A 25,247-nucleotide genomic window follows, 5' to 3' on the forward strand; every position below is an offset into this window, starting at 1 on the left:
TATGCAGGGGACCACATCACACACATTATTTCTCATGAGAGCCAAATACTTGCCTGTTTTCTAAATTCTCTTTGTTTTTGTTGAAAAAAAAATAAACTTAACAAAAGGAACACTTAATCTTTTTTTTTCTCACGGTCTTCATCAGCCAGTGGAGTTTGCTCAGTTGTCATTTAGTTGACAACTTATTTCATTAAGTTGCTTAATGTTGCTCACTCGTCATTTTCTCTGATGAAGACAGTGAGAAGACGTGGTTAAAAGCTCTGAGAATAAAAGCTAGTAAGTGGACCTTGAGTTACTATTCAGTTAAAGTTCTTTTTGAAATTTTGTGCATATCAATTATTTTGTTAGCATTGAACACAACAACAACACATGTGTGCTACACAAATATGTGACATTTAAAAGACTCCCTGGGAGATTTTCTTTTTTTTTCTTTCTTAATAAAAAAGATAGTAATGAGCCAGTTAACGTATATAAGAATATGGACACAAAGTGCCTATATCATGTTTTTACAGAATGATAAAAGAAACCATTCACGAGGAAATATTATGGGGGGTGCAGGATATCTGTTATTTATTTATTTATTTATTTTTAAATTTAAAATTCAATTTACAAATATTCAATCATCACAGTCCGTAAACATACAACTATACATAAATAAGTGCAAATAATATAATATGAAAGTAAGTATGAAAGTAAGAATTTAAACAGCAACAAATAAAAATATGCAAAAGTAAAGAAGTGACAGACTTGCAAACTTCATTAATGATAATGACAGCAGGAGTTCTTCATTAAATAATTTTTTATCAATAATACTTATTTATTTAGATATCAGTTATTAAAATACCTTTCTTATTTGTTACCAATTCAAGAGACTCAAAGTATATGTCCGTTTCAATTTGGAATAGTTTAAAACATGGTGTTGATTTGGAAAATGTTGCTTTGTGAATATGGAACTTACCTAAATTACTTTATTTTACAATATTACAATTACATAAATTCCTATCTTTCCATTCAAAATATGTAATGCAATGTTTCCCTTCAAGTGTGATTGTATGTGTTGTTTTAGATACCATATCATTTTCAAAACTTTTCCAGAATATAATACAGAATGAACAACCATAAAAAATATGGGTTCAAAATAAAGTTTAAAGCCCCCCTCCCCGCCTCCCGCCTCCCCCTCGGTTGCGCATTTCCGTTCCCATAACGTCACTTCTGGATGTCAATATGCGGCTTGGTGCAGCGCTGGGAAACGGAACCACTGGAAGTGGAAAGATGTAAACCGAGTAACCAGCGAAGACCAGCCTCAGCGAAGACACTGAACAGTCACCGCCTGGAAACAGCACCTCAGGTCGGATAAACGGAACCACACCAGCCGGCAGCTCACCGAGTCGCTATTCCCAAAGCGGCGGAGCGCTTGCCTTTTAAGCAGCCATCTTTTTGTGAGAGAATGTACGGGGCGACGCGGCGGGCCTCCTCGAGCTCTGGCCGGGGCCGGAGCCTGCTGATGCTGACAACCGCGCTACTGCTCTCGGTTATCGGGCTGCTCACCGGGCTGCCCGGCATCACCGAGGCGAAGGAATGCGACAAACCTTGTATGAACGGGCAGTGCAACAGCGCTACTGGCAACTGTGTATGCTTCCCCGGCTGGGTTGGGGACCAATGCCAGCACTGCGGAGGGCGATTCAGGTACAGTGAACACAACGGGCAGAATAAAGCTGCTTTTATTACCGGGAGACGTAGCTAGTGTACAGTATAGCCTATGGGGAATACGTCTGCTTCGCTTTGTGCCAAATGTTAGCTACTTTAGAGGCCAGAATGCTAGCCAAGAGATGCCGAGCAGTGCACACCTGAGGCTTTGAAAGACCACTACTGTTCCTACAAATTACTACTACTACTTCCACTACAGTTGTTCTGGTTCAAATGCAGTAGCTAACGTCACGTTTGTCATTTCATTTGGGCATACGTGCAGTTTAGTGTCCCAAATTCCCCATACAATGTCCTTAATTAATTATGAACCTGCTAAACCACCTGTGCTACCCTTACCTGTCTCAAATAAGACCCTCAACATTTGGGACGCTCAGTTTTTGGAAAATAATATGGGACACTAAATTACATGTAAGCCTGTAATTTGAATGCTTATGATAAGGTATATGTGGCATATACAGTTGACCAATTTTGAGCTTCAATGCCTTTTTAAAGGTACCTTGAAATTAGTGGCACCATGTTGTCATTCAGTCAGCCAGACGTGTTTCATCATGACCAAACCTGACATTACCCCGTGTTTGTACACATCACATCCCTGAACTCGAGAGGTGCTGCTTGTAGTTGGTTGGTCAGTGAACAAGTTTAAATACCATATTAGGCCTGGGAATTAAGGATTGTTTTATTCTTACACTCTTGACATTTGTTGTCAAATGTGTTGGTAATAAAATGTCAGAAATAATTTGTATTCCCGATGCAATTGCCCCGAGACCAAGACGATGTCCTCCGATTAGGCCTGTCACGATAACACATTTTGCTGGACGATAAATTGTCCCAGAAATGATTGCGATAAACGATAATATTGTCATTCTGAGACCATTTTCATCTGACGTAATGCTAATGGCATAATAATGCAGGTACACCTTTTCAAAGATCAATAAACTTTTATTTCTAAAGAATATTTAACACTGGAACTGGAATACATTTTAAATATCCACAATAAATTAACAAAACAACCAAAAAGAATAAAGTGGACTCTCAGTCTCTGTAAACACAAAATGCACTGGAATCAAAACCAAACACAACCAAAAACTCTAAATAAAATGGGAAATTTTTCCAGCCGCGATACCATTTGAAAATTATCTAGCTCATTTTTATTTATCATGCGATTAATTGATTTATTGCATATTGCGACAGGCCTACTTCTGATTGCTTGTTTTGCCCCACCGACAGCCTTAAAAACCAATGGTTGAATGTAAAATGACATAGAACAGAGAAAGGCAACAATATCCCCTACTTTTGAAAAGCTGCAACCAGAGAATGTAACCCAAAAAAATGTGTTATACTTCTATCAATCGACTAATTGATGAATCGCCTAATCAATCAATTAATGGGCATTCATCCGCATTCATGCGTTCAACCCAGGCAGGTATTTATTTCCAATCGGGTTATGCCAGACACATAGTGATCCCTGTGGTTGGGTTTGTGAGGACGATGAGTTGTCAGTGTCCCCTTGGCTGCTGGCGATCTCAGCAGAGAGCACATATCGGGGTACGGTGTGTTAGCAGGCCCTGTAAGACTGTGTCGTGTTGTCCATCTTTCCAGGACCCATGGAAATAGAGCAAGTGACTGGATGGCGTTCCACTGAAAAGGACAACAGCAGCTCGGGGTCAAAGCATGGAATATATGCGTGCACACAAAAGGAAGCACTCTGCCTTTTTACAGCCGAGCCGAAATTCCAGCATAACACGTCGCGGCACAAATCCTTTTATTTAAGTTTCAGCTCCGACTGCGTGAGCCCCGTCTCAGTGCGTGTAACGTGGATTTTTTTTTTCCTGCCTGCCTCTACGACGTGTTAACGTTAAACAGCCAATCACAAACATTATGAGATCTTGGTAGAAGCATGCTGCGCGCTTATTGGCTCACTGATGCTGATGAGATGATTTACTACTACTACTACTACTACTACTACTACTTAGGTATAGAAATTGGGTATTTAATGACAAGGCATTTTTCCATACTCAATTCTTTAGAGCCAATTCGGTCAGTGCCCAAAAAGTATTGAATTCGGTGCCCAGCACTAGAGCTGTCTGTGTTTAGTGCTGTTGGTTGACCTCGTGGAAACATGCGAGAGGTGGGAGGAAAGTGACAACTTGATAAATCCAAGAACAAATCCGTTGTCTCTCTCGCCCCCCCCTTCCTGCACACATCTATGTTAGCTTTGTGTGTGGGCCCTCACCCTAATTTAGACAAAGGACAGTGACGCTGCGTACCGTGTAATGGTCATCGCGGTATGCAATTGAAAGGTGTCAAACGTCAATTACTGGGAATACTCAGGCAGTCGGTGCTGCACATTCTGTTCTCAGTGGCCATTAAAGTGCCACTTCCCATTACTGGAGTTTGCGTTGGTGATGTTCTGGTGAGGAGAATTGTCTGCAGCACCCGAGGGCAGCTTCATTTAGACAAAACTCAGTGATGAGTACACTTTTGCTTGGCTTATAGGATTCTACCCTTCTGCATATCCTATCAAGATAACATAAACAAGCATTCAGTTCCTCCCCTCCAAATTCATTGTCCTTGATTGAGTCCAATTTTAGCTCAAACAGAAATGTTCTACTTCCTTTGTTCTTTCTTTTTTTTTTTTTTTGGTTGTTAGCAAGCTGATCTTGTTCCAACATTGCGTGTCTGTGCAGCTAAAATGTGTCCCATCAGGGTGTGCCCTATTGCCACGCCTTGGATAAATGTTTGTTTTAAAAAAAAGTAGATCTAGGGCGTTTCAGCCCTTTTTTTATTTTTTATTTGATATTCTCTGTCATGTTGTCTCAGCATAGTTGCAGCCTGCCAGGACGTAAAGCAGAGCTGGCAGGGGGGTCCTGCGGTGTTGGTGTTATGCATCCTCTGGATATCGGTCACGGTCGAGGAAAGGGGAAGCTGGAGCTATTTGCACATTAGCACAGCTGATTGCCGAGCGTATCTGAACAGTTGAAATGGAGTCTGAATGGCTGCTGAGCCTCTAATGTTTCACAGCGGCCAGGGTTGAGTGCTCTCTTGGCTGTGTGTTAAAAATCTGGGAGCCTGTTGCACTCAAGTATTTATTGAAACAGTCTCTCGCTGTGGGGAAAAAAAAAAATCATCACTGGCCACCAGCTGCATCCTGGGTAACACGACGGCTCACTTGTTAGCATGAATTGGACGAGCTGGAAACTGCCCCCTTTTTATTTATTTTTTTTATTTTTATTTGATGTGATTGTTAAAAGTGTTGCTCCCTGTAGCTCAGATGGCAGAGCTGGCTGTATAGAGGTTTGGCCATTAATTGTAGGGTTGGTGGTTTGATCCTGACTTTTCCGGCAATTTCCACTGGATGCGGAACGTCTGCGGAACGTCTGCGGAACGTGGACTGACTCATTAGGTTTCCATTAAAGTCAGTGTGTGCATTTCCACAGACTTGCGGAACGTCTGCGTCCCGACTCTGTCCCAGTTCCGTCAGTCCGCAGCAGATACGCAGAGCTTCTATTTTTGACGGACGACGGAGAGCTCCGCAGCAATTCAGCACACGGCAGATAGTGCGGGACAGGAAGTCTAGCTCAGAAACAAAATAAATATCCGGTTAATTTTCAAAATAAAATACACCGTGCTCACGGCGGATCATATTTCCCTGCACTACACCTTGAAAACACAGCACAGAGCTGTTTCCCCTCTACTCCTCTGGATGGAAACTAACTGGTGTTGGTTTTGTGGTTCTATTCTACGTGAATTTGCGAGACCTCGTGGGTCCTCGTGACTTCAGCTGTCAGTCATGGCCGCAGCCGTTAAGCAACAAATCCGGACCTGGTGGGTGTTAACGGATGGCGGAGCACGCAGCCGGCACGCAGCGGAGCCGGCACGCAGCCGTTACGCATCTAGTGGAAATCCAGAACCCCTAATTTGTCTGTCTGTCTGTCTGTCTGTCAAAAATGAAATTGGTTTGTACTAAAGTAAAGTCTGCCTAATGAATGTAATGTGAAGATGGACGGATGTTGGACGAAACAGACAAAGCCTATGAACGACTGGATTAGTTTATTCATTCTTTAGTTGATTGAAAAAAAACCAAAAAAAAAACCAACATTCACCAACTGTTTTGATGATGGATTAATCTTTCAGGCAAACATTCTCTGGTTTCTGCTTCTCAAATGTGAGGATGCATTGCTTTTGTCCATTTTTATACCACTGTAAATGAAATGTCCTCCGTCTGTTTGTACCGTTGGTCAGACAAAGAAAAAGCTATTTAGAACTGCCCTAGGCTGTGGAACATTTTGTTAACCTATTAATAAGAAAACGCTGCACGGCCCTATACACAAGTGTGACGTATACTCCTCCTGCTGCACTAACTGGCCAAGTTACTGGCCCTTAAAGTTTGAGTTAGTTGAACAAGGATAAAAGCCTCTGTGGATGTTATTAACGGTGAACTTTTTAGTTTTGTTTCAGTGGCTTTGACGTTTGCCTTCTCTTCCAACTCCTTTTTAAAAGCAGCAGAACAGCGTTTAATTGGGGCCGGGCGATACGGAGAAAATCAAATATCACGATATTTTTGACCAAATACCTCGATATCGATACCGCAACGAGATTGTAGTGTTGACTATTGGTGCTTTCACAAAATATTTACCCAATGAGATTTTTGATAAATAATCATCAGTAATGTGGATATAATAAAAATAAAAAGTGGGTAAAGGCAAATAATAGAACAGCTACAACAGTCTGGTAAGTTCAGAAAATGACGTGACTTTACTGTAATGCAGCCTTTACAACCAGGAAAAGACACCACTTATGCCATATTATGATACCCAAAATCTAAGACGATATCTAGTCTCATGTCACGATATGTTGCCCAGCTCTACATTTAATTGTCTGTTTCCGTTCTAAAACTCTATTGTGTAGAAAAGGAATGTGTGAAAGTCTTCCCAGCCTTCTCCCCTGTCAGTGCTTTCAGACAGCCTCTGCTTGTCTGCTGGAGGAGTGATAGTCTGACCCTGAACTCCACTAATAACACAGCAGGGCACACTGCTGGCGTAATGTTTAGCGGCTCAGGCTTCAGCATTGTCAGGGATGTTGGAGCTACCTCACCCCCGTCGGGCCGACTATCGTTACACGGAAATGGTCGACGTTCTGCTCTGTGATGCCACATTTGCCTGGAATCGGGGGCCGTGTTGTTTTGTTAACGCGGTCAAAGGGCCGGTAGTTTTCTTTATTTTATTTTTTTCCCCGCGGAGAGCCTGTGCTCTGAGGCCGTGTTTAGCATACAGACAATGCTACCATACAAGGCTGGCTGAATGCTGGTAAAAGCAGCCTTCTGTGGCAGGGCTCTGCCAAGATGGAGTCCCGGCTAGCCATGAGGGCCAAAATCAACACGAAGAAGAGGGGGGCAAAATCTGATTACCGTGTTGTTGTTGTTGTTGTTGTTCCTATGGCATACAAATTAGATTTTCTCTTTCATCTGAGGATATTTTGAACTTGTGGATCTGTGTTTAATAAGTGTTTAACTCTTTTCCACTTGGGCAATATGCTTGGAAATGAATGAATTAATCACAATATTAATACAAATATTTTTGTTTGTCATCTATCCATCTCTGAGATTTCTGCCTCCACCCCCAAAGGAGTGAGAGTGGCGCTCACAGCATTAAGAAATTACATTTAAAACCATTTTAACTGCAGCGTGTGCATTAATGTGGACAATCTATAGATCTCTTTTATTTTTTTTATTTTTTTTTGGGCTTTTCCACCTTTATTTGACAGGACAGCTAGGTGAGACAGGGGGGAGAGAGAGAGAGGGGGAAGACATGCAGGAAATCGTCACAGGTCGGACTCGAACCCTGGACCTCCGCGTCGAGGCATAAACCTCCAATTATATGTGCGCCTGCTCTACCCACTGAGCCAACCCGGCCACGAGGGACTATTTCTTTCTTTCTATGGAATACTGTTTCAGGAAAGAGATGTTGCTATTAATTGTTTTTAAAGCAAATTTTTGTTGTCTGTAGAATCCGAGCAGAACTGCACGGTCCACTGTCAAAGAGTTACTGTCACAGTTACACGGCATTTCTGTATTTATATGAAAAGACCCTTTAGTCTGGTTTACTATCGCTTAGCCATAAGTGTTGCTCGTAATGTTGATGAGTGTTGCCATCAGGCTGAACTGTAACCGGTATTCACGCTCGGATCAGATTAGGGCTATAAAGGGCAGCTTTGTACTTCTTTGCACAAAGGGTCCCAAAGACACACGACTGTAGTTTTTTTTTTTTTTATTAGTATGACATGCTGAGATCAATTTGTTTTAACTTAGATCACATTTATGAGCCAGTTTTATTTTGCAGTGGGACGGGTGGTGAATAAAAGCCTTGTCTCTGCCACTTGGAGCCAGTGTAAGCTTCCAACGCATGGTCATGTCCTGGCACCAGCCCTGACTCCCCCAATTTCCTGCTCATCTTTTAATTGTATATCATGGTGCATGAATATGTCTTTTGAAGGTTGTCTGGATGAGGTTGGGAAATGAACCCCATCATCCACACTAGGGCTGCACAATATATGTTTTTTTTTGTCATCGCAATATCAACTGGCGCAATAAACGCATCGCGAAAGGCTGCTACTAGGGGTGGTACGGTTCATGAAAAAACACCCGAACCGCTCGGTTCGCTAGTCTCGGTTCGGAGCGTGTGTGTACCGCACGGTTCGTCAGTACACTGTTAATGGTCACTAACCTCTTACTGCCGTAGTGCCCACTTTATACACCTATGTTAAAACACTTACTGGAAATGACGAGCGGGATGGAATTTGGGACAAACGCAACCCATGGCAGCTGATTGGACGATTGCGTCACATGGGTCTGGCTGGTCCCAAATTTCAAAACAGACTGTCATGGTGGCTCGTTCAGAATACGATCTCATATTCTACTAAAATAGTTCACCGAAACGTGTTTCTGAAAACATTTTAAGCGAGAAATAGGCCATGCAGTTGCTGAATCTTTCTTCATTTCAGATCGACAAAGGTCAGTTTAAAAGATTTTCATCAGATTTTGAGAGACACCGAGCCGACCGCTCCTCAATGGAGTGGGGCGCCGCTGCAGGTCACGTCACGTCACCTGCAGAAATGTCAAGTGGGAGAGAGGCTGCCCAGAGCTGGAGGATGCGCCAGCGTCGTTTATAGTCTGGTGTGTGGGAACATTTTGGATTTCACGTTACCTATATGGAAATTAAACAATATAGAACTGCCACTGTGTGCACGTTTTGTGCAACATGCATTCAATATGCTAATTTTAGCTATATGCTGAAGTATATTCTGGAGTGTTAAAGAAAAAATAAGAACCGTACTGAACCGAAAACCGTGACCCTAAAACCGTGATACGAACCGAACCGTGGGTTTTGTGAACCGTACCACCCCTAGCTGCTACATATGCTGAGAGACCACCCGGCCTGCCCTCTCTGCAGAGACTAATGGCCCCCCCACTGCTATACTACTGATTTATTCTGTTTTCAGCAATGTGCCACATCCCTTTCCAGTGGTTCACAGAGTCATACGTGGAGTTTAGGAACAATGGGCAGGTGCTGGATGGATTTGCCTACAACTGCACGTGCAGTACATCGTGGCCGAGATACTAGTGAGTTAACTATTTCATAGTCTATATCAACGACGTTCCACTTCCGGGATTGCTCCGTTGCCGCTGGAAATTCCGCCGGATGTCCCTCTTTTCGGCTGCATGTCAGTTACCTTCCTCTTTCTTTGTGTTGATATTCTAAACTCTGGAGGATTTGTGAGGACTATGGTTAACTGCTCCTCAGATCTCTGCAGGGTAAATCCAGACAGCTAGCTAGCAATCTGAGTTTTCTGTTGCACGACTAAAACTACTTTTGAACGTACACGTTCCACCAAAACAAGTTCCTTCCCCGAGGCTATTTTGCGGAGGCACCATGGCTCTGTCCGGCACTTGGCGCCCGTCCATGACGATTGTGATTGGTTTAAAGAAATGCCAATAAACCAGAGCACGTGTTTCTCCCATCCCGGAATGCTGTGTGGACTAGCCAGACCCTCCTCCGCTGCGCTGTGGAGGAAGGTCTGGCATTGCGAGACTAACTATGTCATAATCTGAATGTTAATTTAGAGATCTTTTAAGGTGGTGTCAGTAAACTGCACTCAGTATGGTGCTGAATATCAAAGGACATCATTTTTTTTTTTGTGCAGATGGGGTGAATCTGCAGGGCCTCTGTAGAGATGGGATGCATTTTAAGGCTGATAAAAGGAAATATTCCAGCACACTAAAAAACTCTCCTCAAAGTGCAACTCAAGTAAAACACAGAGGTGCCAAAGCACAGTAACTTGGGAAATTGCCACTTGTTTATAATTTATGGAATATTTATTACACAATACAATAGACTTAAAGCTTCATGAGCATGTTTTGGGCTCAAAGCCTTTGTGGATTTGTTGGCTGCCATGTTTGATTCAAAGCTCTCTTCCTCCATGGCTGCTGCTGAGTAACTTTATATCATCTTGTGTCTTATCTTATCTATCTGTTGAATGTTCTGGCACGGCAACATTAACCAGGGAGGCTAGCATATTTATTGTTGGTTCATAAAAAATAAAAAAAAAGATCACAGTATCCCTTAGAAATCATTGTGATATTAAAGTAGGTTTCTTTCTGCCCACATGTGCAAAATCATGTGACATTATCAAATTATGTTCACCTCTCTATTGGGATATAATATTACAATAAAAGTGTAATTCCTCCTCCACCGTCCCCCTCCTTAAAATCTCATATCAGCAGCTTTTGCATGTCTGCTCAGACGGTCTTAGGGGAAAAGCCTTTAGGCTCTGTAGCATTTGCTCTCTGTCTGAGCATGCTCTTTCCCCCTCCAGTCTGTGCCACTGAACACGACTATTGTCGCCTTTGAATGAGAAATCGTGTTTGCTCTGCTCTCATGTTGCGCCACTTTGCCATTTGCAGAACACTTGGCTCTGCTGCAGGGATACCGTTTGCATGAGAAAGAGCCGTTGTTGGAGGTCACGGTTAATGCAAGGCTCTGCTTGTATCATTGTGGCTCTAATAACAGGAAGTACTGGCACCTGCTGGCTTCTTCTTTATCTCAGCACGGTTTGGATGTTTTAAAATAACCGTTTTTAAAAGTATAGTAGGACATTATATCAGGAATGGGCAGTTTTTTTTCAAATTTTAGGCTGCAGTGCTGCACAAAGATCACAAGACCGTATTAATGTTTAACTAAGTCCACCCATTGCAGAGATAGCAGAAGAAAATTGTTGCAATATAGAGTAATATGTTTGGCCTGTAAAGTTGTCGTAACTTGACAACACCCTTGGCCTTGGACGTTGAGCCGCCCAGCCCACACAGCTGGGCCTATTGGCTATGGTTGCAGGCTAAAGTTTTCAATAACAAGGAGTCGCAGCACTACGGAAGAGGTTTAGGGCCACATGTGGAAAAAAGTATTGTGTTCTAAGTTTAAAGTCAGAATTATGAGAATAAAGTTAGAATTATGACTTTAAAGTCAGAACTCAAATCCATTTTTTCACATGTGGCCCTAATCCTCAGCACATGTATTGCCTGGATGCAATCAAAAGCGTTGTTAAGCAACACACAACAGGCTTCCATCCCAGAATGTTCGGAGTATGTTTTGTTATCAATTTCGTGATGAAGTTGTGAAAGAATAACATGAAGTGGAAAGATGTTAATACAACACAACATTAAGTCGAGACCAATTCATATTAGTCAAAATGTGGAGCAATTGAGCTTAGGGCGGCTCGATTATGAAAAAGAAAATCACAATTATTTTTTGGCCAATATTGAAGTCACGAATATTTAACACAATTACTCGTTGACTTTTGGAAAGATGTTGCATTTATTGAAACTTAAAAGCAGTGAATCAGTTAAACAAATCAACAGTGAAAACACCATGAACTATGACATTTCCTCTAATATTTTTTTTTTTCAATTCAGGAGAAGACAAAACAAGAGTTTACTTGCAAAAAGTAATGTGCAAAAATAATAGTTTTTTTTGGATTACATTGTTTCTGGGATTGTTGGGAATTGAAATCGCGATCAAAATGTGATTAAATGCCCGGTTTATATAAGTTATCGGCCGATTCTATTTGGCACCTTCTAGACAACTTCATTCCAACTCATTACCACTAGTCTTACACTTATTTTTTTGGAATTTATGTTCAACAAACCTCATTTACTGTACAATAAATTATACCTAATCTTTTTTTGTAGAATAAGCAGCAATTATGAATTATTTTCAATATAATGAAGATCTGATGAATATATGTTGATGGATTAGCACAGAAGGGTATATGTCAATGTTTAGTCAGGATTAGGGCGGCACGATATGAGGAAAATATCTAATTGCGATTATTTTGACTGATATTGCGATTGCGGTATGATTCATGATATTTAAGGGAATGGTCGTGTTTGTATCATTATTCTCATTTTCATTGACTAATCTTAAATCTTTTTAGTGTGATTTTTGCGAGGATCTGTACCAAACAAAGCTGTTTTCTGTAGTCTCTAGGATAGGATTTGTAGGCCGGGACGTCTCCACAGCACCACAATACTTCATTCAGAACGGTTTGACACATATTTTGCCTTTAACAAATATTGCGCCCCCTCTGCAATTTGGATATTGCGCTAGTCCATATTGTGATTTCGATAAAATTGTGATTAACTGTGCAGCCCTAATCAGGATACTGTTTTGAAACGATTTTTATTATTTTGAATGACAGAACATATTCCAGATAAAGAAACTTTGAAAAGAGACAACACAAGGGGCTGAGGTTTAGGTTGTTATTTTCATGGTGGAGCAGAGATCTTCCACTGGCTCCTGTAGCTGAGCCCAGGGAGGAGTGTGTTCTCTGCAGACTCGCTGTGTGCTGAGAGACTGTTTTGGAACACGACTGTGACTGGGCGTGTTAGCCGAGTCATCGCACCCTGAGACCTACATCAGTAATGATACAGTCTGTGGCTGCACCTAAGTGTTCCCTGTGTAGTTCAGCTCCCCTCTGCTGCTGTGTCATCAAGCTGGAATTGATCAGGCAATAACAGAGGCCCGGGCGCCGTACTGTACTATTACGCTGTTTGCCGCCGTCCGTCGCGGTGCCGGCATCCAAATAATAATTTTGCTGCGAGGTTTAATCATTCTCCGCCCCGTAGCCGCCCTATTTGCTGTTTGCTCAACCACCAAGGAGCTGCAAAAACTAAAAAACCAAAAGTGGCCGAAGTTATTGTTTACCTGCCCTTGCGCTGCTCTGCTTACAAAAAGAAAGAAAGAAAAGCTTTCTATGACCTCAACCTAAATATATGGAAGTTATGAATGATAAAAAAAAAAACAGCGATGCTCACATTTGAGAAGCTAAAAATAGAAAATTTTCTTTGATAAATGCCTGACTCACTGTCTGTGCCGACCCACTTATCATTTCCGCACTAAATTGATTCATCAGTTTAATAACTTATGAAGCAACAGGATCAAGCCAGGCCTCCTGTGAGGCTTTAATAAGGCACGCACAGCAGTGCTTTGAGCTAAATGCTAACATCAGTATCCTAACAATTTGTTGTTGGCACTAACCACAGAGTACAGCTGAAGCTTATGGGAAAGCCAGGAGTTTTTTTTTTTTTTTTGGTGGCAATATTTAGTCATAAACCAAAGTTTTGGACAAATTGACATGATGATGATGCGAAGAGAAAAGTCAGGGAATCCCCAAAGTGACAATAAGTCACCCTGACATGAATGGCTGAACCAAATTTCATGGCAATCCATCTAATAGTCTGGACCGTAATGGTGAACCAGCTGAACGACCTACCTTTCCCAGGCGTGTTGCTAGCATTATTGAAAAAAATGCCAAACATTTTTGTTAAAAAATTTAAAGCTGTGTTGTCCTGCTTTTTGTTGTGACATGTGCACACTTCTCAGTACACACCAGTGTTTTCCAAAGGTTTGTGGAAGACTTAGGTGCACATATTTGGCAGAAGTTAGGGAAAGGAAAGGAAAGCTAGAGCAGATTATACATACTGTAAATAACACTAAATATGCTTAAAGACAAAACTTTCTAAACAAGTCCACAGGGGACCAACTACAAACATTACATCTGGGAGAAGTCATTTTATCAGTTTTAAAGTGCTCATATCATGCTTTTTGGCGTTTTCCCTTTCCTTTATTATGTTATATATCTTTTTTGTGCATGTTGTAGGTTTACAAAGTGAAAAAGCCCAAAGTCCCATCTCCAACAGAAAACACTGTTCACCAACTGCTCCAAACAGCTCTATTGTAGTCCAGCCTTTACTTCAGAGACAGACATGGTCACTTTGTAACACACGTTATAACGCTCGCCTAGCTGCTAGCGTGGCACGCCCTCATACTCTGCTTCTGACTGGCTAGTAGTCGTGAGATGTGAGAGTGAGTGAGATGTCTCACTCTGCAGCTAAAACGGAGAGCTCAACACACAGGGTGAAAAGAGGAGCTGCAGCAATGTGCAGTACAACAACAATATGGTGGTGTTGTTTTTTTTTTTTTGTTTTTAATTAAACCATGTAAACATATTCTGGTACAACCTCTAAATACAATTATGAACCTGAAAATGAGCATAATATGAGCACTTTAAAGCACACATGGATTTTACATTAATTCGGCTTAGGTGGTTCCCAAAATGGTCTTATTAAGTCTTATTATGGTAGGGTAAACCCTGCAATCATGTTAACCATTCTTGCAAAAAAGCTCTAATTCTCTTGGTGATATTTGCTGTGGTTGTGGGTGGTATTCAGTGTTGTTCTGTTTCATCTCATACCTGCCACATCACATCACATCTGGACTAGGAGTAGAGGACACCGTTTCCAGGATTTTAGCTTGTTAAGAATACACAATGTAACCATCTTCATTTGTAACCCTGAGTCTCTTTTCCTCTCCTCTTCCCTTCTTTCAGGTTGACGGGGCCCTCCGGTCATCTGACTGACGGTCCAGGAAACTATAAGTACAAGACCAAGTGCACGTGGCTGATCGAGGGACAGTAAGTAGAATGCAGATCCAACACCAGGGGAGAAATACCAGAACTTTGGCTTTACATGGCAGTAAACATGATCAGTCCGCGTACCGTAAAGGCAAAGAGTCAGTTACCTTATTTTACAGAAGTGTGTTATTTCTGACAATTTGTATATTACAAAAATGTATATCATGGTTGAGTAAACTCCAATTAACAAAACTGGTTTTATATATATAAATAAATAAATAAATTAAATAAATAAATAACCAGGAGAGTCTGGTACAGCCTGACTCTGGAGATAAAACAGAGATTAGCTCTCATATTCAAGTTTATGTTCTGCTTGTTTTAACGGTTGTTTGATAAATTGCTCTAAAACACATCTAGAGAGGATTTGAATTGCTATTTTTAATTCTCAGTTCTTATCATTTTGGTGCTCGTGATTTTCCTTTGGGGCTGGCTAAAACCTCCTCTATTGCAGGAACAACCCTGTACTTGTAACCCCTGATTTCGTCCAGACAGTACAAATATGTTGGGTTGCGATCCAAAAGTAATAGATTTTTCAAATTATCTTTTTGAGGTGGTCCGACATCTTTGCCGTTCATAATGTCCCGGGCAAAGGAAAACCTACATCTGGTCTCCAAGTAGCCAGAACGAAAACCATAGACCCACCACACGAAACCAATACTCTCTTATTGATTTCATCCATTAAATGAGCCGCCGCCATTAAGAAAAACAGAAAGCTAAGGAATGATTCCTAAAACCTCGAGACAGTTGAAAGACTGATTGGGAAAACCTGCGGCTGCAAGTCGATATCTGAAGAGTGCTCATCATAATGATAGTTTTTATACACGGTCTGCACTGCAGTCCTTCACTGAGATACCATCCAGCATTAGGGATTTACAGTACTCCGAAGGTGATGGATGAAAATAGATGGCACAGTAACTGTGAGAAATGAAATACTCCTTCTCTATTGTTTTAGTCAGCATAACAGAGCCACAGAGTATCGATTTAGAGCGGTGGTTCTTTATTATTATATTATATTATTTATTTTTTGGCCAGCTCATCCGAACCATAAACTCTTTGATTACATTTGCATTTTGCCAACAATCTCATTCGGGGGTGGAATTAACTGGTGGTGGAAAAAGTATTCAGAACCTTAAGTAAAAGTACTAATAACACACTCTGTTACAAGTAAAAGTCCTGCAGTGAAAATGTAACTTAAGTAAAAGAATGTAAGTATCATCAAGAAAATGTACTTAAAGTATTAAAAGTACTCGATGCAGAAAAATCCTCCCATTTTAGAAACTGGAAACGATCCAAACTGTTCTGTGTTTAATCGGCCGCAGCGGCTGAGGGTTCAGTGTTTGACCTGCGTCCCTCTGCTGCTTGTCATCTCAGTCCAATATTTCTCTCTGAAATGTAGCGGAGTAGAAGTAGAAAGTGGCATGAAAAGACTCAAGTACCTCAACATTAGTACTTAAGTAAATGTACTTAGTTACATCCCACCACTGGGATTAACCTTGAGGGACTGTGTTGGGGCTCAGGAGGTCACCCTGGTGTTTCCTTGGACAGGACGTGGAGATGTTGCAGGGTTTTGAACTTCTGACCTTCCGGTTCCTGTATGGCTCCTCTAATCGCCAGGCCACCCTGTCGTCCAGTGTTTTCATTACACACTAATGGCACTTTAATATGCTGTCTTGAGACCTCAGCCCCTACTTACCGAGAGGTTAATGCAATGACACGTGCATCAGAATGACAAGAACACTTTAAAGCCTCGGACATACGTTCCCTCTCAGCTTTCTCTGCAGTTAAGTGACTTTACCCAAAGGCAGTGAAATATGGCTGCGCTCTGTGCTGGGCTGTGCTGCCGTGCTCATAGGGACCTCAGTGGTAATTGCAGATTTTTGGAATAGGAGTTTCTTTGTCAGATCTCTCCAGTCGCTCCTTACTTTAAATTCATTATTTACCAGTCACAAGCCTTCTTTTCGTTTCTAACCGAACCTTGGGGCTTCTGCCATTATTCAGTTTATTTGTCTACAAAGGGAGGGAGGAAGAGCCACCACTCGTAGCATTTCCTGTACATCTTGTGTCCTCAACCTGAACCTAGATACACTAAATGGAGCTTTGTGTTCTTCCCTGCTCCTTTTTTGAATGATTTCATTTGGCGATGTTAACCAAATTTAGAGCAGACCGTTTTAAGAATCTCATGAATGTCTTTGATCGAAAAGTGATTAACCCTCTTTTTGTCGTCGGGCTGAATTTGACTCATTTTCAAAAAGTTTCTATATTCCAAATTTGTGTTTCTTTCAAACAATTTGTCAAAACAATAATGTGGATGGTTCCATGCAACGCTCTTAAAGGTGCTCTAAGTGATGTGACGCATTTTTTAGGCTACAACATTTTTCGTCACATACAGCAAACATCTCCTCACTATCCGCTTGCTGCCCCTGTCCCCTGAACACACTGTAAAAAAAAAACGGTCTCTGTAGACAGCCCAGGCTCCACAAACGCCAACAAAAACAAACTGCGCCAACCTGCACCACGAACCATAACACACAAAAAGTGTTCCAGCCAATAACCAACAAGAAGGAACTGGTTGATCACTGCAGTAGCGTTAGCACGTAGGCTACTTCCACAATGCGTATTCATTGAACACCGTTTGTTATGGTTTGTGGGGCAGGTTGGCGCGGTTTGTTTGTGTTGGCGTTTGTGGTGCCTGGGCTGTCTGCGTTTTTTTACCGTGTGTTCAGGGGACAGGCAGCTAGCGGATAGTAAGGAGATGTTTGCTGTATGTGACAAATATCCAATGTCCCCTACTATATCTGTCACATGATGCAGTACAACTTTCTAGTCCGTTTAAGCTGGGATTTACTTTCCAGTACAGCTGTTTATACTTGCCACAGAAAACGCAGAAGAAAGTAAAAGAATATTAGGTGGAATGTTGAGGTTTCTGTTTATTTTGATTGATTTATTCTGTGATTTCATGCAAACATGGAGCCAGGGTGGGAGATAATCGCCACCAGACAAATGCAAGTAAAGTGTGGATGTAGGCGTTGAATGCTTCTACCATATCGCCTGTTAATTATCCACCGCTTATGTTTTTAAAATCCCATTTATTCTGCTCAAGTAGTCAAAGTGGGTGGTCATTTCGCAGTCGGCCTCTGAAACAATAACTCTCAAAAACTGAGTGCACATCTAGTTTCGAGAGTGAACGTGAATGGGTAAACAACAAGGAAGTTGAGGGCCTTGTTAGAAATATCAGTACTTCTTATTCACAGTTGTAAAGTAATCTTTAGGTTTTCTAAGCAGAAAAGTTGACAAGCCTTCTCAAGTTATCAAATCAGCATTGTGGCTATACATAGAGTGCATAATCTTCAAAATACAGTTAGTCCTGATTCTACACACTGGAAAACTGGAAGGTAACGCAGGCTGCCAAATATTGACACAGAAATAGCTGTTGCATGAGGAGCAGCATTTTGAGTTGAGCATAGAAAAAGTTTGTGTGCCCAGGGCTTTTATATTTCTGTCTGGTTTCTTAGAGTTGAACCAGTTGGAAATGTGTTTATTTTTTTATTTTTATTTTTATTTTTTTTAAGTACTGGAATGCTAGACCACAGAAGTGAAATAATAATGTTGGATTCTAAAACGGTCAAAGCTACAACAGTGTGCCTGTAGCACCCACCAACTTGCAAGCTGTCTTTGTACTCGCTGGGTCAAAACATGTATTGATTTCCATATGTCGATGCAGCCAGTACATGTAAAATGACTGGTATTTGAGCTCATTCTGACAACACCGTTGGATGTCTGATATTGCTGTTAGAGGGATTTGGTTAGTATTAACCCTTGTGTTGTCCTCCCGGGTCAAAACCGAAAATCAATACTTTTACGACACGTTTTTCCATACTTTTTTCACGTTTTTGAAGCTGTTTCAAACATTGTTATTAGACCTGCAACGATTAATCGATTAATTGTCAACTTTTAAATTAATCGCCAGCTATTGTGATAATCGATTAGTCAGTTTGAGTAATTTTTTTAAGACAAAAGTAAAAATTTGTTGATTCCAACTTGTTAAATGTGAATATGTTCTAGTTTCTTCTCTCCTCTGTGACATTAAACTGAATATCTTTGAGTTCTGGACAACAACAAGACATTTAAGGACGTCATCTTGGGACTTTGGGAAACACTGATCCACATTTTTCACCGTTTTCTGACATTTTAGAGACCAAACAACTAATTGATTAATCGAGAAAATAATCAACAGATTAATCGACTATGAAAAGAATCGTTAGTTGCAGCCCTAATTGTTATCGCATTGTTTGACGCTTTTTTTCAAAGCTTTTTTCTGCTTTCACTTTTGACGCTTTTTTCAATGTATTTGGCGCTTTTGTCACTTATTGCTAAGGTTAAAGAAGCAAGCTTGGGACCGGGAGGTCGTCGGTTCAATCCCCAGACCGACAGGATCAAATTTGGGTGGGGAAAGTGAAAGAGCAGCGCTTGTCCCTCCCTCATCACCACCACTGAGGTGCCCTTGAGCAAGGCCCTTAACCTCCAACTGCTCCAATGGAGCTGCTCAGTGGCCAGCAGATCAGACTGTGGTGGTACTGGGCAGCTTCCAGGTATGAATGTGATCAGATCAGACTGGGGTGGTACTGGGCAGCTTCCAGGTATGAATGTGATCAGATCAGACTGTGGTGTTACTGGGCAGCTTCCAGGTATGAACGTGGAACTGTGTGAATGTGATCAGGTCATCGTTGCAAATGAGAATTTGTTCTCAATTGACTTACCTGGATAAATAAATGTTAAATAAAAAAAAATTGCCATTTTTGTCAACATTGTTTTTTTTTTTTTTTAACCATTTGAATTGTACTTGCGAGGAGCTTTGCATGGAACCATCCATGTTATTTTTGGGCAATTTTGTTGAAAGAAACCTACATTTCTCATATAGAAAACTTTAAAAAAGGAGGTCAGACTTAACCCGAGGACAACAGGAGGGTTAAAGTGATCACTGACCCAGATAGATGTTCTCATGGTCTTTGTGTGTGTGTGTGTGTGTGTGTGTGTGTGTGTGTGTGTGTGTGTGTGTGTGTGTGTGTGTGTGTGTGTGTGTGTGTGTGTGTGTGTGTGTGTGTGTGTGTGTGTGTGTGTGTGTGTGTGTGTGTGTGTGTGTGTGTGTGTGTGTGTGTGTGTGTGTGTGTGTGTGTGTGTTTCCCAGGCCCAACACCATACTCCGATTACGGTTCAACCACTTTGCCACCGAATGCAGCTGGGACCACCTTTACGTGTACGACGGAGACTCCATTTACGCCCCGCTTCTCGCTGCCTTCAGGTACGGCTGTGGTTTTTAGATCTTGATAGAAGCATGCTGAATGCTTATTGGCTCCCTGACGCTGATGAGATTTACTAGTATTGAGTGACAAGGCTTTCTTTTTTTACAAGTTAATCCAAAATGTCGGTGTAAGTACTCACTTCTGTCCTCAGAATCGTCTTGACGGAGCCGGAAAGCCTCTTTTCTTTTTTCTTTTTTTACGGCGTTAGAGAAAACTCTTGAGAAACTTGATGGAGAGAAGCATTAACAAATGATTACCGAACCATTAAATATTTCCATAAATGAGTAGAGACTATTGTGTTTCGTTCACTTACAGCCTGGCCTTCATATACGTGCCATTAGGAGTAAAATCTGTATACATGGTAATAAAAATGTCACTTTTGCGTTGTTTTTGCAGCGGTCTGATTGTTCCCGAGCGCTATGGGAATGAGACGGTTCCTGAGGTGGTGTCTCAGTCCGGCTACGCCCTGCTGCACTTCTTCAGTGATGCTGCCTACAACCTTACCGGCTTCAACATTTCCTACAGGTGAGAGTAACCCAGCATTGAAATAGTTGAGCAATAGCATTGTATTAAAAATAACCAAGGAAAAAACGGGGATAAAGTTCTGTTTTAAATTGCCTGTTGGTTCCATTTTCAAAAGAAAAGTGCAATCAATTTCTAGAATATAATCCAAGCATCTTCCAAAAGACTTAAAGTCAACTCCACGTACAGGTCTGTCCTCCGAACCAGATGTAAAAAAAACTAAATGAAATTTTGTCTATTGTGTTAGGTTATGTTCATGGGCTTTTCCTTGATTATGAAATCTTCCACATATCAAATTGCTCATAATCCTCTGCAGCTGAGTGTGCGGTGCTGCCAGGCCTCGGGGGTTTGAATCGCTCAGGGTCCACGCCTGCATTCATGGTTGGGTCAGTCACTGGATAAAAGGATCTGCCAAATGACAGTTCCTTTGATACTGAGTCCTGAGATGAGAACCTACGTACAAATCATGGCTGTTGAGATTTATTCAGGTGAAGGACCCACTTCCCACCCACTTCCTTGGGACATGATGACACATACAGAGCTATCACTTTCCGCATGATTCAGCCTTTGCGCTGGCGCGGCTGCTTGACAGCATTTTATCCAGAGGATCATGTCAGTATGCAGTATGTTTTTTGTTGCATCACTACACCATCATCTACCAGTCAGGCACACTGTGGCATGTTGTTTGTTGGGTGGTACGTTTTGAGGGATGCTGTCATGAATACCATATGGAATAGGGCTGGCACGGTTCATAAAAAAAGTGTGTGTGTGTGTGTGTGTGTGTGTGTGTGTGTGTGTGTGTGTGTGTGTGTGTGTGTGTGTGTGTGTGTGTGTGTGTGTGTGTGTGTGTGTGTGTGTGTGTGTGTGTGTGTGTGTGTCGCACGGTTCGACGCATGCGCAACGTAGCCTCGTGCCTGCCAGGTGTCCGTATGTGACCTTAGACTGTGTGTTTCCCTTTCGCGCGAAAGAAGGTCGTGGACAAGTTACCAACAAAACGTACAGCGAAAGACCGTGCAAAACATTTCAGACCGTCCTGCCAACCTGTATACATTTTAACATCAATGAACGCTGTAACGTTTTTTCACTCTGAAGCGGCTGCGGTTTCAATCCTGTCGGCTCTCTGCAGCGGGCGGGGCTGCTCAGTTCCCCCCGCGACTGACGCGCGCACACACACAAACGCAAACACACACGGTGGATGCAGGAAAAAATGGAGATGAGACGTACAAGAGGACCTAAATTGAGGACAGCTACGCTCGTTATTGACTTATTCAAAAGATGGAGCTTTAAGAGTTCCTCTCTTTTTCTTTTAAGGATAACATTTTTATAAGAGCTATACTGAAGTTCGCAGTTTGATAAGTGCAAGTTATTCCAATTGATATTCTGTAATATTTCAATCTTTGTGTGCTAAAAAGGCACATAAGTTCCTGCAGATGGCAATACACATTCTCCTTTTTTTGCCAAATAAATGAAAAGCTTGTTGTAATCATCAATGTCTTCCCTCTTGCTGTATCAGAATCTCCGCTAGCTTTCCTCAGAGATGGACCCAATAATTGTGGATAGTTAAGCTAAAGATCATATGCTGAAGTATATTTCTGGAGTGTTAAAACACCGTACAGAACCAAAAACCGTGACCCGAAAACCGTGATACAGACCGAACCGTGGGTTTTGTGAAGCGTGCCACCCCTAACATGTTTTTTTATTTTTTATTATTATTAAATAATCAACTGAACACCTAAGTAACAAATACTGTATCCTTAATGTTGAAATTAAAGTGCCACTGAATTTAAATATTATTAAGTTAAGTCAAAAAATTAAGTTGCTCAAATAGGTAGAAGTTGAACACCAGTATTTGAGATGAAAAATTCAAACTTGAAAATCAAGGCTAACAAGAGAAGCAGTCGAGTCTGAAGGAATTTGCCCTATCGGGTCATGTTCAGAAAAACCCATTATTTGGCTTTCGAAAATAATATGGCACACCTTTTGCGAAGGTAGTTCTCAAGCTGTGGGCGGAGATCCTCAGATAGGGGGGCGGTATATTCTAACGAGCCGGCATGTAACAAAGGAAGGGGAGCCAAATCTCAATAGCTTGTTGACGCCCATGTTTTCTGATCCAGGAAGCCCACAAAAAAACTGACTGGGTCCTTTTTATTTCACAGTTTGTGGGTTGGTTCACAATTGGGTATTATATATTCTAATATATACTATTAAAAAAATTTAATTACTACAGCTTTTCTGTGCTTCTATACACTAGCATTACTTTAGCTATAAGTGTATGTGCCCATCTTTACTATCGTTTTCCTTGTGCCATGCATTTAGTTGGACTGTTTTATTTATTTATGTATTATTTTTTTTGCCTGGTACTGATACTCTATCCTGCCATTTGTGGGTCCAGTGTGGATATACTGTACTGATACTACACCAGTCATGCCAGATTTTTAAAAGGGTAATCTTAGGTTTCTCTGGTACGAGCAATCTGATAAACATAAATACAGTATATAAATCAGTTGCAACAACTCACTGGGCTCAATCGCAACATCAGTGATGTCCATCTTTTGACCCCTTTTTTTCTACAGTAGTCATTACAGACAGACATATTTCTATATTCTGGTCAAGATTGAACTTGTATCTTTTCCTTTTCCCCCTCTTTTTTTTTAGGATTAATGACCAAACCTCCAGCAAAAGGTGGAGCGTAACTCCACCCACGTGTTGTGCATTTCCTGCACAACACAATGAGCTGTCAATGCTCATCAGTTTGTATCTGACATCAACGTTTCAGAGAGCAGTTGGGACTTTTATAGATCTGTGAGCAAGAACAATATAATGAGACAAAGACAGAAAATGTATTAATGCCCACGTTTATACCACAAACCTCGCCCGACCCACACTAAAACAGAAATGTAATTGCCTTCCTTGAATGAACTGAACTTCACAAGTCAGAAAGAGCCAAAGGAGACATTAGTTCTCTCTGAGCTGGTTGTATCGCCTGACATAAATAGGCAAAGTAGTCTAAAAATCAAAGTGAAGCTTGCCCGTTCCAAACATCTGCAAAAGACACAATGGACCCCTGCGGTTTGTCCCTTGTTCATTGGGAGTGTCACCATAGCGATGGGGATTGAGAAACCCAGAGTTTGATGAAAGCAGAGTGCCCCCGGGCCCCCGGTCTTTGGTGTCTCGGCGAGGTGGAGGAGCCGAAACATCAAACCATGAGACTGCCGAAAGGCACATGAAAGAACGCCGAGGGCCTTTTGTATCGTCCGTCTCGCTCCCTTTTTTCCCTCCTGAAGACAAAACGTCCCACTTCAGTCTCTTTGCTTTAATGATATTAATGTTTTCGAAGAGTTTACAGCAACACGTATGACATTTGGCTTGTTTACTCTTGTCGTAAATATTAGGAACATTGTCTTGTACACAGCTCACTGTGTTTTCAGTATGACGCATGTAAGTCTGGCAGTGTTCTAGATTTTTCATATGGTCAACAGATTCTGTAAAGAGACCAAACCCAAGAATGAATTTATCGACGGACTAACCAGTATTGTCTAAGTATCCAGTGCCTGATAGATCTTTAAACTATAAAAAAGCACATCAGTGAGCCAAACTGGGTGACATGCTCCTTCATTACCATAAACCCACTCACTGTAGTTTTATATTGGCTCAAGCCTACATACATTGTGCTGCTTCTGTAAATGCTCACTGAAGCCCAAATGTGTATTAATCCTGTTTGTGTTGGGTTTGCTAAAAACTACAGTGCCAAGTTATTTTATTTGGACTTTTCCGCCTTTTTAATGGACAGGACCGGTGAGAGAGAGGGGGAAGACCTGCAGGAAATCGTCACAGGTCGGAGTCGAACCCTGGACCTCTGCGTCGAGGCATAAACCTCTAAATATATGTGCGTCTGCTCTACCCACTGAACCAACCCGGCCACCGCCAAGTCCTTTTATTCAATTTCAGACTTCTCTTTTTAAAATGACAGTATACAGTACAGTAAAAGTCTGTATTTGGTTGCTGAGCGATGGACTAACATGTTGTTAATTTGATCTTTTCATGGGATTTGGTGACAATAAGAAAAATGTAGAATAACGCCAACCTTATCCTTTAACATCAAGAATTGAAGTGGACGCATTGTACATGTTATTAGTTTGTAGGTGTATATGTGTATACGGTTTCATCTACCCATTTAGCTGAAGCTGCTTTCATTTTGAGATATTTTGAAGTGTACGTTTAAATATTACACTGTTTGCATAGTTTCTACTCCCTTAATTTGCATGTTTGTGACAGTCACTGCAAGTCTCTGATCTAGTTATTCTCAGGATGAGTGAGGCTACTCATATGTGCCATCATTGGCATGTGAATGGTTCTAAAAATAGTACAAATGTTCTAGGACAGTTTTATGAGGAAGAAATAATGCAATTTGAAATTGTTTTGGTCTTTTGTGTGTATGCCCGAGTGATTTCAACCCACTACGAACAGTCCATGTTCTATGGATGTGTGACTCACTTTGACTTTGTATTTAGCTTTCTCTTTGTGAAGTTTTAGCAACCATAGCTTTCCAAAGACTTACTTAGTTTGTTTTCCAGCTGTGGGTTTTAATATTCTGTGTGCGTTGCATTGTTGGACAGCAGTTTATAACATGAACACACACGTGTGTATGTGTGTTTCTAGTGTAAACTCAAAACCTGATTAACATATGTAGCATGG

General features: G+C 41.4%; 1 protein-coding gene across 1 annotated transcript in view; it reads left to right on the top strand.

Moving 5' to 3' along the window:
* Positions 1–1,194: 1,194 nt before the first annotated feature.
* Positions 1,195–25,247, top strand: part of atrn (attractin) — a 179,053-nt gene continuing 155,000 nt past the window's right edge. The window contains exons 1-4 of the mRNA XM_039785823.1: positions 1,195–1,686; positions 14,647–14,730; positions 19,916–20,029; positions 20,427–20,555. Coding sequence (XP_039641757.1) covers positions 1,448–1,686; positions 14,647–14,730; positions 19,916–20,029; positions 20,427–20,555 — 566 coding nt within the window. The 5' untranslated portion in view covers positions 1,195–1,447. The remainder of the gene's footprint in view (positions 1,687–14,646; positions 14,731–19,915; positions 20,030–20,426; positions 20,556–25,247) is intronic.

Source organism: Perca fluviatilis, chromosome 20 (assembly GCF_010015445.1).
Source record: "Perca fluviatilis chromosome 20, GENO_Pfluv_1.0, whole genome shotgun sequence".
NCBI lineage: Eukaryota > Metazoa > Chordata > Actinopteri > Perciformes > Percidae > Perca > Perca fluviatilis.